Raw genomic sequence first — 14,580 nt, forward strand, 5'->3', positions numbered from 1 at the left:
TTTTCTCCACAGCCCGGGTGCAGGCAGCAGCAGGGAGGTTGGCCCAGAAAGCTGGGGATCTCCACTCGTTTCTCATGCTCCATCCCAAGAACTCTGGGGTGAGAGCTGATCCTCCTCTGCTGCCCATCGCTCACTGCAACCACAGAGCAGCACCCACAGGGCAAGCAGAGCAGGCAGCACCAGCTCTCTGCAGAAGGGGTAATCCCCTCACAGAGGGATGAGAAAAGGTACCCTGCCAACAGGATGCCAAGTGGAAGTTTAAATCCCAAATACAAGCCATGTTCTGGATTTTAAAGTAATTCCAAAGCAGAAGACAAAATTCAGATGCAAATACACACTTCCTCTAAAACAATGGTTTTGTTAAAGCTTCTATGAACTAGGTGCTAATGTTATTATCTGCAGCCTTGGTGCTTTCCCCAATTAATGTCACATTCCCTGAGATTTCCTCCTAAATCCTTCTCATGGAGCCTTTTATGGCTAGCTGGATGGAGAAGATACTTAGAGACAAGGAAGGTCAAATTTCATTCCTCCAACCAAAGGTCATGGGACCGGAGTCTTAAAAATAAATAAAATTTTGAAAATCTTAATTCATAAGCCCAGATCTCCCCTCTCTCCCCCATAATTCTCTAAGCAGTTTGTTGTGAAGCTGGCAATAAGATGAGACCTTTATTTGCCCTGAGAAAATGTTGAGCTTCCCCTCCCTTGCATGTGCACACACACACAGTTGGGAGACCACGGCCATGGGCCCCAGTGCAGTTATCGAGGTCAGGGATAGGGTTTGCAGGGCACTTGCAGCCTCTTTTCCTCCCTACAAATGTTCAGCCACATGAGGACCTTGTCATCTCCATCCCTTTGTCCATCCATCCCTTTGGTTTCCAGTCACTGGGAACAGCTCAGGGTAGAAGCATTTGCCCCAGCCAAGTAATTGAGAATCTCCCTTCCCTCCTCCATTTTGGTGACTACTTGCATGGTTTGTATTCCTGAGCCTCTAATTCACTCTGCTCTCACAAACTACACCAGCACCAAAATGATGGTCGGGCATATTGGGTCAGAATAAAACCACCACCTGTTTTACACTGGTTTTGTCAGGGAAGAAGGTAGATTGTAGAATCACAGAATCATTTCAGTTGGGAAAGACCCTTAAGATCATCGAGTCCAACCATTAACATGACGGTTACCTAATGTTTCCTAACAGCACCACATCTACAAGTCTTTTAAATACCTCCAGGGATGGTGACTCAACCACTTCCCTGGGCAGCCTGTTCCAGAGCTTGACAACCCTTTAAAGAAAATGATGAAAACCCTTGGGTCTCCTTTGCTTTGGCAGGTAGGGAAGGGTCGATTCATCTTCCGCTGAAAGTCACAGAGGTTCAGAGATGCTCAGCCAAAGAGCATGAAAAACGCTGCTCAACTTTGCTGGTCCCCAACTTGATAAATATTCACTCAAGGCAGCAATGCTTTTCGTTAGTTGGAAGCTTTGCTGCACAGAGCAAGCCCACGCTAATCAGCCCACGTACTCCAGTGCCTGATATCTGGCTAACGTCAGGGCAGGGAGGATTAAAACTTCCCCCTTCGACCGTCTGCAGTTCCCAGCAAAGCTGACAGCATCTTGGACTTCTCACCCAGGACAAATCCTACCCCAATTTAGCAAGTCTCCTCCGTGGAGGAAGGGGTAACCAAACAACCACTTTGCGTTGTCACACTACGCGCTGTTGACAAAGTTATCGCTATAAAAACAAGCTGGAGCCAAACCAACCGGGGCCCTCCACCTACTCCAGCATGAGAGCATTTCCTGCTAGCACAGGGGAAAAGGTTATTAAAGATACACACGGAGGCAAAGGTAAAGATTGCTGCCGCAAGTTGTGGAGCTGCACTTGCTGTGTATCAGCGTTTCAGGGGCTGAGAAAGGTGATGTGTAAAAGCAGGACTCTGTCTGGTAGACGAGGAGTATAAAATCCAAAGGCTAGATGTTAAAACTAGACTAGGTAGATGATTAAACAGGTGCAACAGGAACATGGTTGAATGTGCTTAAGCTCAACTGGGAATTAAATGAGAAGATGCTGCAGTTGCAAGAGGTTTTTAGCTGCCAGAGTTAATACTCTGAACAGTCCTTGTCTCTTCCTCACCACTTGCTACGCTAGGAAGGATTTCAATGCTTTTCTGAAATACTGTACCTTATATTGCAAAAAGTACACTGAAAAATCTAAGTGAAAGTCTGTAGCCTGTAGAGTATAACTGGCTAGGCAAGACCAGCCTTAAAACAGCCTCGCCCATTGGCACACGCTCTCTTAGCAAACGCAGAGGGGAAGTGGAAACGCGTGTAATGTGATATAGACATTAAGCACCCCTTCCACAGAAGACCTGTGAAGCAGAACCTCTCAGTGCCTCCCGCCCTTTCTCCCCACGCAGCTGGATCTCCTCGTTCAGCGATTGCTCTACGCGCGCGTGAGCAGCTCTTCACAACCACAATCCTCGTTTTTCACTCGGGCACCAAGTCTAGGGTTTCAGCTAACAGGAACGTGCTTAAACCTTGCTGATGGCTTGTGGTTTGGCAAACACCCGAGGAGAGACATATCCAGGTAGATCTGTTATAGTTGCTGGTAGAGTCCAGAATCAGCAGAGCTTGCAATTAACTGGGTTGCAAACTCCCTATTCTAAACCAGTGCTAATGACAGGAAAAAAGGGAGATGTGACAGACATCAACGGGTGGAGAAGCCCTACAGAATCCATAGGGCACTCTCTCCTTTGAAAGCCATCTGACAATACATGAAATAAAATAAGCTCTTTTGGAAGCAAACAGATTCATTTTTACAAATTTTACTGAGAAACAGAAAATAGGGAATGTTTTTAGAGATCCCCAGCTACCCTTCAGCTTGTTAATACTGTTTTAAAAAGGGGTTCCTGGACTTCAGGAAACCACCACCCTGTTGCTTTTGTCCTTCTCTCGCACGGGAAGTGAACGTTTCCTGCCTGAACACACAACACAACCTGTGAGAAAGGAGGAAAAGCCCATCACCAAGAAGAGTTGTGTTCCTGCTCTTTAAACCAAATATCTTGTAGCCAGAATCACAGTCCTGTGTTTCCGCTCACCAGGAGAGGTGCTGCGCTTTGTGCTGCAATTGCCCTTACAGCCAGCACAGCATTACCTTTATTTTCTTCCAGAAAGGTGTTTTTTAATTTCAGCACAGCAGCTGAAATTCCTCTTTTTAATCCATCTCGGCACACATGCTCCTCCAACGCGATGCCCACCCCAAGGCAATCACAGCCAGGTCCTAAGGAGGGACCTGTAGCTCCTCCGTAGCCGCTCGGCTCTGCATTCACCACTGGAGGATTATCTGCAGGGAATAGATGAAAAAAGACAGCGTTGTAACCAGCATTTTGTTTTTGAGGTTAAGGAACAGCACGCTGCTGCTGTTGCAATACAGCACAGAGCATCTCTGCCTCCTGAAAAGGACTGAGGAACCCCAACACACTTCTGGAGCTGAGCAAAATTAGCAATTGAAGCATTAAAAAGCTCAGACTCCTCCAGACCCAAAGCTGTAGCTGCCCAGAGATCTTGAAAAGCCAGGCAGATTTGATTTCAGCTAAGCGACGGGTGTTAAGCTGTGGCCAGGAGCACAGTGCTCCATTTAACGGGGTATCCTCCCCGTCTTTCAGACCAGGCATCAAGACACTGAAGAACTTTGTAGGGTCCAAGTTAGACAGAGGTGAACTTGGTTTACTGCTGCTCCTTCCAGCATTGGCTTAAACATCTGTGAAAGAAAGGAGGAACTCTGTGAGATTACCACAAAGCTGAGATGTTATCAAAACATCTGCACTGTGTCAGGTGTCCAATCCCCCCTCGAGGAATCGTTCCCTCTCGGTCCTGCATAGGGCACACAGAACTAAAGCCATAGAAAACGGATACACATAAGGGTCCTCTGTCTTTCTGCCAGTGCGCTCATGTCTCCAATTAAACCATCGAGGATATATCAGGTTGCAGTGAAATTTCACCATCACTGCAAATTTACAGGGAGAAGAAGATTAATACGAGAAAATGATTTCCAAACCCAGCAGCCACGTTCCGAGCAGCGCTAGCCAGGTCAGATGAAACCGCAGAAGACAAACCCAAACTACGCCAAGACTTTTTCTGATTTCAGACCAACGGCTGAAATCAGTCTCCTGAAAACAAGACCAGAGAAGCAAGAGCTGAGAGGAAGGGACAGATTTCTGCTGCAGAGCTTCACTGAGGAATGGCAGAGGCGGTGTGCACACCCTCCATCAGGAGGTATCCTACAAGGAAAAGGAGATTTTTTTTCCCAAAAAGTGCCTCGCTTGTAGCATGTTCAAGTCTCAGCTGAAAACAGAAGCACTCAGCACCAGCAGCATTGGCAGCAGTGAACCAGCCAGCGGGAGGGTATCGCCTTCCTGAGCAGAGAAGCCCAAGGAGACTCACAAGCAGAACAGTCACTGAGAGAGAGAGCTGGGATTAAAATTTGGGTAGGCACAGGTAATCCAATCACCACACCATGCTGCCCTGATCTTCCACCGTCTGTAAGAAGGATGATGAAGAGAGAAACTTCTCCTCAACGGCTGGATTTCTTCTGCCCATCCTGTCCATGGGGTGCAGTCCCCACACCCAGGCCAACGTGCTTGGCAGAAGCAGGACGGCTGGGCTGGCAGGTTTTCCACCGCTACCAACTGCACGTTCAAGCTTAACAGCTTTTCATGCACATGCAGCTTAACTGACCGAACCACCTTATTATGCTATTTTAAAAATACAGGCGTTTCATATGAAATTTTTAGGGAACTGGGACCGTTCTATGTTTGTAGATCTGTTTATATCAGCATTAATATGCTACGGCACTTCAGGAGTTGCCCATTAGGAGTTGTCCATGATTTCAGTTTAACGCTCAAGACGTGACCATGCAACCTGATCTGCAAACACTTTTTTAACAGAGACATGAAACACACACCACGCAAGACAGCTGGCAAGACTGACTCCAGAGGTTTAGGCACAGCTCACATTTCAAGCACTATCCCCAAAAGGCATTAGTTGCTTTCAGTGATATTTGCTGAAGAGCATTATCTGTCTCACAAAAGTGGGATGAAGGTCTTGCTGGTACTGCCTGCAACCAAGCTAATGGCACAAACTCCTTCTGACAGGTCCCTTGCAGGGGCTGGTTGCTGCAGTGACACGATACCTCTGGCACACAGGCTGTGAACCCCTGCTGGCAGGTGGACGTGTGACAGAAAGCCAGAGCGTTGCTGCTAAAAGGCCAAAAATCAATAATTAGAGCAAGTGTTAGATTTATTCCTCATCTCACCTCTGCCCAGCCAAGGAAACTGCATTTAGTTTTGCCTAAATAAACAGCCTGAACTTGTTTCAGTTAGCACAGGTAATCAATACAGGCGCTCGGCATCAGGCTGAGGGCTGTTGCCCCTCTCTCCTGCCAGAGCTGGTGGGCTGCGTGGGCTTGGAGGCTCAGCAGAACACAGGGGGCATGTTCTCCTCCGCGAGCAATCTTGGGACTACCTTCCCCTGTGCAAGAGCAGAAAGCGTCTGCTTGCTGCAGCTGGAGAAAGCAGCGCCACTTCGCAGGCGTTACTCAAGCCAATTAAAGGCTTAACAGACCCAGGTCAATGAAACTTTTGTAATACCTGACTACCAGAAAGCAGTTTTTTCCTTTTTTTTTTTTTTAATTTTTTTTTCAGGTTTTTGATGGCCACTGCTTTAGTTTCTTTTAACAAGTCAGTGCAACACAGAAAAGGACTTTCTGTCCCTGCTAAAACCAAGACCAGAATGGATACAGCTGTTCTAGAAGTGAGAAATTCAGGAATTCAAGTATGGCTTTATCAAAACAACCTATTAAAAGTAACCTAATAAAGCTAGATTGAAGAGTCCAACAGATTAAATGTCAAGCTAGTCAATGCAATACATATAGGACAAATATCACCAGTAGCAGACTGATGTCTGACAATCAATTACTTAGTGGAAAAAGGTTTTCATACTATTTAATGAAAAGTTGTAAACCAGTGTTGCGTTCTGCCATACACGAAATAAGCTGATACCAAAATAACCAGCGATTAAAAGAAGTCTTAGTTGTTTCCTTTTTTTTTTTTTTTCTTTCTCTTGGAAAATGTTTTTTCACCTGGGGTCAAGAAGACCTTCCCTGCAGACAGGAGGTGCTCACAGCTGCCCAAAGTTACCAGCTAAACCGGATTGTTTCAGAGGACATAGAGCATATGCAAACACTTCCACCTGAAAAAGGTCAAAATCCATAAAGCAAGGAGAAATACCCTCTCTGGTCATTTGAAAGGTGACAAAATTAGGTATACGAGAGCGCAAGGTTTATCTAGAACAAGTCTACTCTCTCCAGCAGCACCTCCAGCTGCATTTCAATACAAACCTTTCCCATTCATAGCTTATTCTTCACTTTAATGCAATGATATTTCAACAATGCTGTTCAATGTTGCAAAACAGCTTGAAGTAAAATTTCTCTCCTGTATCTTCCCACTTGAGCTCCTGGACTATACAGTTGGTGTCTTGGCACGTTACTCTCTGCTGACAGACAGATTGGGTGGGAGAAAAGAAAAAACAAACCCAACAAAACCTGTTGTTCTGATGATGCATGGAGAGTCCCCGTAGCTCTTCACATCACAGTGCTTCGCACCAGCGAGTCCGTGTCGTGGCCGGTCTCCTCCCGATCTCGTGCAGTAGACTCCTGTTCAAGGGGAACATAAGTTTTTTTTTTTTTAGGCAGACAGATGTTGCTTATTAGCTCGGATCACAGAAGGTGCTGGATGAGTAGCGATGCCTCCCTGATGAGGGAAGACGGCATTTCCACTATCCGTAAAGTTTTGCAAACCCAGCTGCCTCCCAGCCCCACCGTACGCTGTTTTTCCAGCTGTGTGCCATCTTTTTGGAAGGAGCATGAAAAACAACTGCAGCACCATCTCGTGCGAAATAGGATTTGGCGCCAACAAGGCGGTGGAGTCTTCTAGCAAACCCTCTTGCCCAAATATTCATGTTTTGATCAATACAGGCCTGATGAACAATAAGCCAAAGAGTTTGGGGGGCTGAGGAGGATGTTGTGGTTCAAATCAGGCTTGTAAAGAAAACAAACACAAAGCAGCCACACACAGGTTGAGAGATACTAATCAGTTTTATTTTATAAATACAGATGAGCTTTCCCGCAATTACCAACATAGTTTTAATGTGTCATTTACTATGGGATATTCTGGTTTTGCTTATTTTAAATACCTGGTCAAGCAAGGATAAGCCAATGCTGTTGTGCTTGCTATAAAAATATAGTGGGATATGATCTTCCAAAACTAATATTCTCAAAAATCTTAGGAATTCCTAGTGAGGGGAAAAGATTGCAATGAAATGTTTTCTCCACTTGAAGACATTTGCAGACATTTAGCAGTGTCACAGCTGTGCAGGAACTGAAAGGCTCTTGATAGTTTAAAGCACACTGTGATATATCATCTCACCTTCAAACCTACTATTTGTTTCTCTCCCACTATGCTATTTTCAAAGTAATTTACAGGGGGGAAAAAAATAAACTCAAAAAAGAAAGCTATGAGGTGGCTGCGGTCTGTACAATCCCCCATCCTCACAGCAACGAGAAGTTTGTCAATGCTTTAATTAGCCCTACAATGCCGTCCCCCCTTCACACCACCTTCCATACGGACAGCGATGTAAGTGGAAAAGAAATGTGGGGACAGTTTAAGGCCTATTAAAGATACATCCATAGAAAGCCCGTCAAAGAAGCTTTGTGCGACAGATGCAGAAATCAACCATCGTGTTTGACACATTAACAATTACAGGGCTCAAACAGGAACAGCAACACAACATCAGGGAGGAAAACTAGGCCTCATTTGGTCGGGTGCAACCTGAGAAAACGCGCAACTAATAAAACAAAAAATCCAAAGTCCCGCTGATGTTCTACGAACCTAATTTCACATGTCGCTTAATTGCACTGAGACGCTCCGTGTTTGCGTACGAAACATAGCGACTGCACAACTACTCTTTGGGTTGCTTTGAAAAGTCACCACCACACACAAGCTACTGCCTTTCCGTTATAAAGGAAAGCGAGTGTGCCTACAAACAGGTCTGTGCTGCTTCGAGCGTGCCAGATCCCATCCCGCAGGGTGCACGACTGACTCAACGTTACCAAATTTCACCTAAAATTAGAGTGCTATCAGAAGACAGTAAGATAAAGTCACAGGACAGAGTATCTTATGCCTACTAAATCAATAAGTGCCATGCTTTCAGGTGTTTATTTCTGGCTTTTGGGATGCCCAAGCACAGCAAGAGCTTCCAACCTATCTCTTCTCAAAGATGATGGCAGTGCTTTAAGCTGCTGCAGCCTTTCCTTTAGGGAAGCTTTTCATGAGGTTGGAACAGAGGAGCTTATTCGGGGGAGAAGATACTTGTGAATGTGTCCAATTCCATGCCCAAATTTGCACCTGGAATCATGTTCAACGTCTTACAGAATCATGGTCTCTGCTTCTGAGAGCTTCTATCTAGCACATCGTACTGGGACAGATCAAAGGTAACAAATGGCTGTAGAAAGGCTCGATCCAACAACTCAATTGCAGACACAACCGTTAAAAGCTAACAGAAGAAATGTGAATATAATTTTAATACAATCATTAAGGTGTTACCTGGAAAAATGCATATTCTAGAACAGTGCTATTATGTATACTGGTTCTCACATACACGTCTTGTTTCGACAACAGATAGTTGAGATTACACATATCCACATTTTAAAAAGTTAATTTAGGCTAGCCTTACGGTGAAGTTAGGAAAAAGACTAGGTCATTGGTTCAAAAGAAAGCATAGACCAGGGAGGGAAAAAAAAAAAAAAAGCCAGGCATGATGAAGTGTTTTTTATTCTGCTATATATTTTTATATTTGAGAGCTCACAACTGAGCCCAAATTCTTGGGTATACAATATAGAAAGCAAGAGCAATGAAATCCAAACTGAAACAAATACCAGGAATCACAAAGCAGGCTGCAAATTGCTTTCCCATTAGTGCAGCTGAACACATGTGCCAGTGGTAACCTACCGAACAGCAAACCGCACCTCCAGCGAACTGCTGGAAGTTTCTTCCTTTAAGGTACAGATGGTTAAAAGGATATTAATTTAGATGAATAATGTTAAGTGCCTCCTTTCTACAGAGGGTGGAGTGATTCCACAAATTCACCTAATTCCAAAGTGCTGACTGCATTTTCAGTCTGGGTTTTTTATGAAGACATCTGTGAAGTGCCTCACAGCACGCTGTCCCCGTTGGACACCGCGGAGGGTGGCAGCTGAACCCCTCTTAGGTCGTGCCTTCGTTAGGTCTCTGATGAGGTCTGTGCCCAACTGAAGCAGGGAATGGTCAGGCTGAGATTTTTATACGAAACCATAGAGGCAATTTAGTCCTCAAGGCTTCTACTGGTAGGAACAGTGAGTATGGAGGAAAGGAGGGCAGGGAGGGGGAAAAAAAAAAAAGTAATTTCTGACTAATCAGGTGCAAGGAAACTGCAGATATCACACAGGTGCTCATTCTCTGGCAAGTTTACGCCGCCAACTGAAGACCCATCAGTGCAAACTAGAACTTCAAAGGCTACAGAGCACAGCCAAAGAGAAAGCTGTCCAATTATAACAAATTCATGGTATTTCTGTAACGCTGGCTACATTGCTCAAGAAAACACAGGAGAACATGGGAGAAGGTAAAGAGGTCTTACCATAAATGGTAATTTATGGCATTTTTAAATTAAGGTTTTTTTCCTTCTGAAAAGATTAGAATAAATTTAACTCTAAATAATAATTAAGAAATTAACAAATATTCATAGAAGGGCCTGATCAGCACTAGAAGTTGTTTCCAGGAAAGCTTTTATAAATGGATTCCAAGCCCTAAAAAAAATTTCCAACAGATTACAAATACCAGACATAAGAGGACTGGAAGCAGAATCAAAATTTACCTGGGCTGTGAATATACCATGATCCTGTGTTATCGTGCTCAAGTCCATTTGTCTAACACCATAGGAATAGCTTTAGCTTTTTTTTTTTTTATAATTAATATAAAGAATAAGTGCAATTTTATCTCTACTCCAGATCACTGATTTCACCTCAATGTCTGCTATCAAATCCCTGTCCAAGCTCACTTGTCCGAACTTTTACGCGGTCTGCGGAAGCTGGACATGTTTTCATTCAGTGCATAGATCCTTCGAGAGAACTCCTCAAACTCCCCTAGGACTTGTTCATCGCACTCCACTGCCACGGCATGCTCCACCGGGATGGAGTTAAAGTCTTCTAGCTGGTCTCCCGTGCTGAACCCCGTCGCTTCCATCCCCATGATCTCCTCCGCTTGCTCCACGGTGCAGCAAAGGACAGGGCCCAGCGAGGGTCGGAACTCACAGGGCTGCTCGTTGCTTGCAGTGCCAGAGCACTCAGCAGGCAGAAACGCCCCGTTTATTGCACTACTATGTCCTAGGAAAGACTCCTGCTGCTCTTGGGCATTGTTTAGGCTCCCGTTTTCTCCATTTAAACTGCTGCACAAGTCCTCGCCTTTCCTGGTATTTCCTTTCGAGGAGTCCATAGAGGTATCCAAGGAAGAAGATATCGATCCAGGTTTTTTATCTAACTCTCCTACACGGGCTGTGATGGCAACAGGCTGGGTTAAAGCAGAGTTGTAACTAGGAGGAGGAGTTTTGTACTGTAGTCTTTCGTTTCCCGTGCTGGCTCGTTTTCGGAGTCCTTTATCTGGAGAAGGAAGCCCACTGGAAAAGCCAATATCCAATCTGCCGAAGCTAGAGCTCTGTCTCTTTGGAACGGGAATTGCACTGGATGTGTGGTGTCGATCACTATAAAAGAAGGAAAGGATAAATCACAGCTGTCAGGCATGCTCACGAGCAATACAGATGTTTAACCAAAGGCTGAAGCAATTACTTTATCACAACTCCGGGCTCCGTTTGGCCAACTACTTGTATCCTAAAGTGCTAAAACCCCAAATGTGTTTAATGCCGTATGAACTACAGAAGACACCCCAGAGGACAACTTTACTGAAAACCTGTAAGATCGTGTAGGAACATTTACAAAGCTCTATGGTTTGAAGAGTCAATCACCCAAGAAACCACCACATTACGTTAATTCGTACTGTTAACACCATTTTATAGGACCAAGCTGCACTTTAGAAATTATTACTGTTGACCATATATTTATGTATTTATGGCCTGTACTGGGCCATCATAAACTCTTCAAAAGTGCATAATAATGGCCGAATCCTCTAAGAGCGACTTCTTCCAACAGTGGACTTTCCTGACAGCTGCACAAAGGAGAAAAAACGCACTAACTTTGCTATTTGCAGAGGATTATTTTTGCCAGATCTTCTGCTTCTCTGTGCCAATCATTCCAAAACTTTTTGGGCAAATGTCAGCCTTGGATTCTTGAGGAACATGAACTAATCAAGCTTAATTTACAAGTTTGATTTTACTATTTTATACAGTTCCACAAACCACTTACACTGTCTCAGGGTCTATGATTTGGAACATCCGCTTTACATCATCTGGGGTGTGTTATGTGAAATTTCCTTCATCGGCTTAATCCTTATCCAAATATAATCACCATTCTATATGCAAATAGTATGTTGTACATTAACTTAAGCAACCGCTTCATTTTCCTTCCAGATTTAAAAAAAAAAAAAATTTAAAAATACAGCTATTACTGAATCTGCTGAATATATAACTCCAAGATTTAACTGCTGTCAGTATGAGTCTCTTTCATTAACTCCATTTAAAAGAAACTCCCTTCTACTCAAGGCCTGATACATTTTGGGATCTGTCTTGCAGGGGAAAATCTTGGAATAGTAGTTATGAGCAGTCCCTAGCGTGGATCCTTTTCCACATTACTTTTCTTTTTTTGCTCCCCTTTGTAAATTGGATAAGCTTGATTGCAAGAAGTCCCTCTGTGAAAAATAAGCAACCCCACGGGAGGGCAGTGTGGAGTACTACCGCTCTTTAATTTCCTCTCCCATTTTACCTCCACTCAGCCTGCCCCTTAATACATGTGTAGGGCTTCCTTCTCTTCCATAAAAACCTCAAATTACCTTAAGGAAAAGTTGCTTTTGAGAATTTACAGTTGTGGACAGTGAAGTAGAGAGATAAGCACCACACACGCAGCTAGCAGCAAAAACATCAACTTTCTTCTTAGATTGCAACTGTTGTTTCAGACCTTTTTAATGCAAACTTTGCGTAGCATTTGCAGCTTTGTTTGCAAAGGTTTGGAGCATTAACAGAGGCGACAAAACAGAGCAGTATGTGCCACAGATGCTAATAAGTGCTGTATACGTGGTCTTGGAGACTAGCCTTCAAGTCCCTTACTGACCAGAGACTTTAAAGATACTTCAACTGACCCCTACACAACCAACCATTTATTTTTAAAATGATGTAATACAACAGACACAAGAATGTGACACAGGACACTTGTGAACTTTACTCAGGCAATGTGCACTGCAAACATATTTGGGATAGTCTGCTTTCCCTCCCCCTTCCCCCTGCTTAGCGCTTTCTGCCTTGATTCAGACAATAAATAAATACTCAGTATTACTTATTTGATTAAATTCCTTTTATCTTAAATCTTAGCTACGAAACATTTTCACATTTTCACTAGGTTTGCTGAATCCTCCTTAAGAGCAAGCACAGAAAAAGCTGTTTTCAGCTTTAACAGCAAAATGCAGGAAAACAAGGTATTTTGAGTTATTAGAAACTTTACAATTAAATGGTAAATTTTAGGAATTTACCCAGATTCCAAGATGTGCAGATATTTACAAAGCCACAAGTTATTCAAGACACTTCCCTGGGCCCAAGGGCACATCATCCTATGCTTATGTGAACTAATTCCTCATGGACAAGTGATAACTGATTATACAGATCACTGTTCAAATTATAAGACACTCTAGAAATTAAGCAGATGGTGTTTTTCAATGCAAGGTATCTAAGGTTTTGCTGCCTTTCCCATTTCAGATATAGAGATGTTGCACAGCTGAATTATCTCTCTCCTACTTGGACAAGATAGTAACATGATGATTTGCATCTCTTACCAAAGAGATGGGGCAAGATGCATGTCCCACGTTGAGGCACAGAAACAAGGACAAGCAGTGGCTGTGTGCCATGGAACTGGGCAGGGAAGGCCTCCCTCCATCCCTCTTCCTTACAAAACCAAGCCCAAAGTACAGGCTATGATGAGTCTTGCCACTAAGAGGAGCCTAAGCCTGCCATGAGTCTTGAGGAGTACAAAGGGGAACCTCCAGGCAGGAAAGCTATGAGCTTTGTGCTACAAGGGTTTGGATATGTGCACTGTGGTGATCCACCACTTTGTGGCTCTAAATGCAGGAGGCTCAGAAGAGACAGGCAAAAAGGAGAGATGGGTTCTCTACTCAGTCTAGTATTTTAGGCTGGGGAAAAAAACCCTGTTGCTGAAGTTTGCTTTGTTTGTAGTGTATCGTCCATTCAAGACCCAAAGGGCAACACGCTTGCTTTTTGCAGTTCTAGAATGAGCTGTATAAAATGTGCTCTTAAGTCTGTATGTATTTGACAAATCAGTTGCCTAATACCATTTAAAATAGTGGGCGTGTACACAATTCAAAGAGAAGATGGGGTGTATGAGAACACCACTCCCATAGAAGCTCCTCTTCAAACACGAACACCACTTATTGCCATCCCTCCCCAAAATAAATTTTGATTTAATTTGATTCAATTCTGACTCCCAGAACCAATTCCAGTATTACATCCCCTCAACAGTAACGATAAAAATCATTCTGCTTGGTTTCTATTCAAGAAGTCAGGGATGAGTCAAATGGGAATGTACTTCCGCTGAACTGGAACACAGGGGGGCTGCAGATTCCAGAGAAACAACCTGACACATTTAAAATAAAAAAAGCAAGACTAGGAATACACAAGAATTACAGGCAGAAAAGGATAACTTTTTCCCCCCTGTGTACAGCAGATGGCAGATATATAGATGTGTCACGTTAGTGACACATCTTCACAACTTCAGCAGCGACAGTTGGGACGGTCTATATGCCACCTGAAGTAGTTATGGTACAAGATACTTGTATCCTTTGCAAAGTAAAGGAAGAATTTGATGCCCGTACAGCAGTGAGGGCTTCCTATCTCCTCAACTAGGCACAGAGACAAGAAGGGTTTCTAGGAAATTCTGCCATTTCTCTGGATTTTATTCAACCATCCACAGGTTGAAATAGGCAGTTAAGAGATTAAAATCTAATCCGGGAAGGATTTCAAGGTATACCATGTGGATTTAACTACAGATGAATGTTTCTCAAAATAGTCACAAGGCTATCTGCTCTTTACAATATATTTTAGTAATAAAAGCTCTTGCCTGAAAATGCAAGCAGTCAAAAGAGTATCCAGACAAGTTACAAACACAGTGGTCTGAACACCAGCCTACAGACAGGTTTGGAGTGGGCTCTTCTGTTGAAGGTACCACCTTGCAGCACAAGATGCAAGATCTCACAAGAGTAAGAGCCATCTCGGATGAGGAGGATATGTAGGGAAAGAAGAGCCGAAAGCAGCCCTAGGTTTAATGC

General features: G+C 43.8%; 1 protein-coding gene across 10 annotated transcripts in view; it reads right to left on the reverse strand.

Moving 5' to 3' along the window:
- Window positions 1-7,126: 7,126 nt before the first annotated feature.
- UVRAG (UV radiation resistance associated) overlaps window positions 7,127-14,580 on the reverse strand; it is a 98,121-nt gene continuing 90,667 nt past the window's right edge. For all 10 annotated transcript variants that reach the window (XM_074860516.1, XM_074860512.1, XM_074860510.1 and 7 more), the window contains one exon: window positions 7,127-10,840. In XM_074860516.1, coding sequence (XP_074716617.1) covers window positions 10,138-10,840 — 703 coding nt within the window. In that variant the 3' untranslated portion in view covers window positions 7,127-10,137. The remainder of the gene's footprint in view (window positions 10,841-14,580) is intronic.

The sequence above is a fragment of the Strix uralensis genome, chromosome 2 (genome assembly GCF_047716275.1).
Source record: "Strix uralensis isolate ZFMK-TIS-50842 chromosome 2, bStrUra1, whole genome shotgun sequence".
NCBI lineage: Eukaryota > Metazoa > Chordata > Aves > Strigiformes > Strigidae > Strix > Strix uralensis.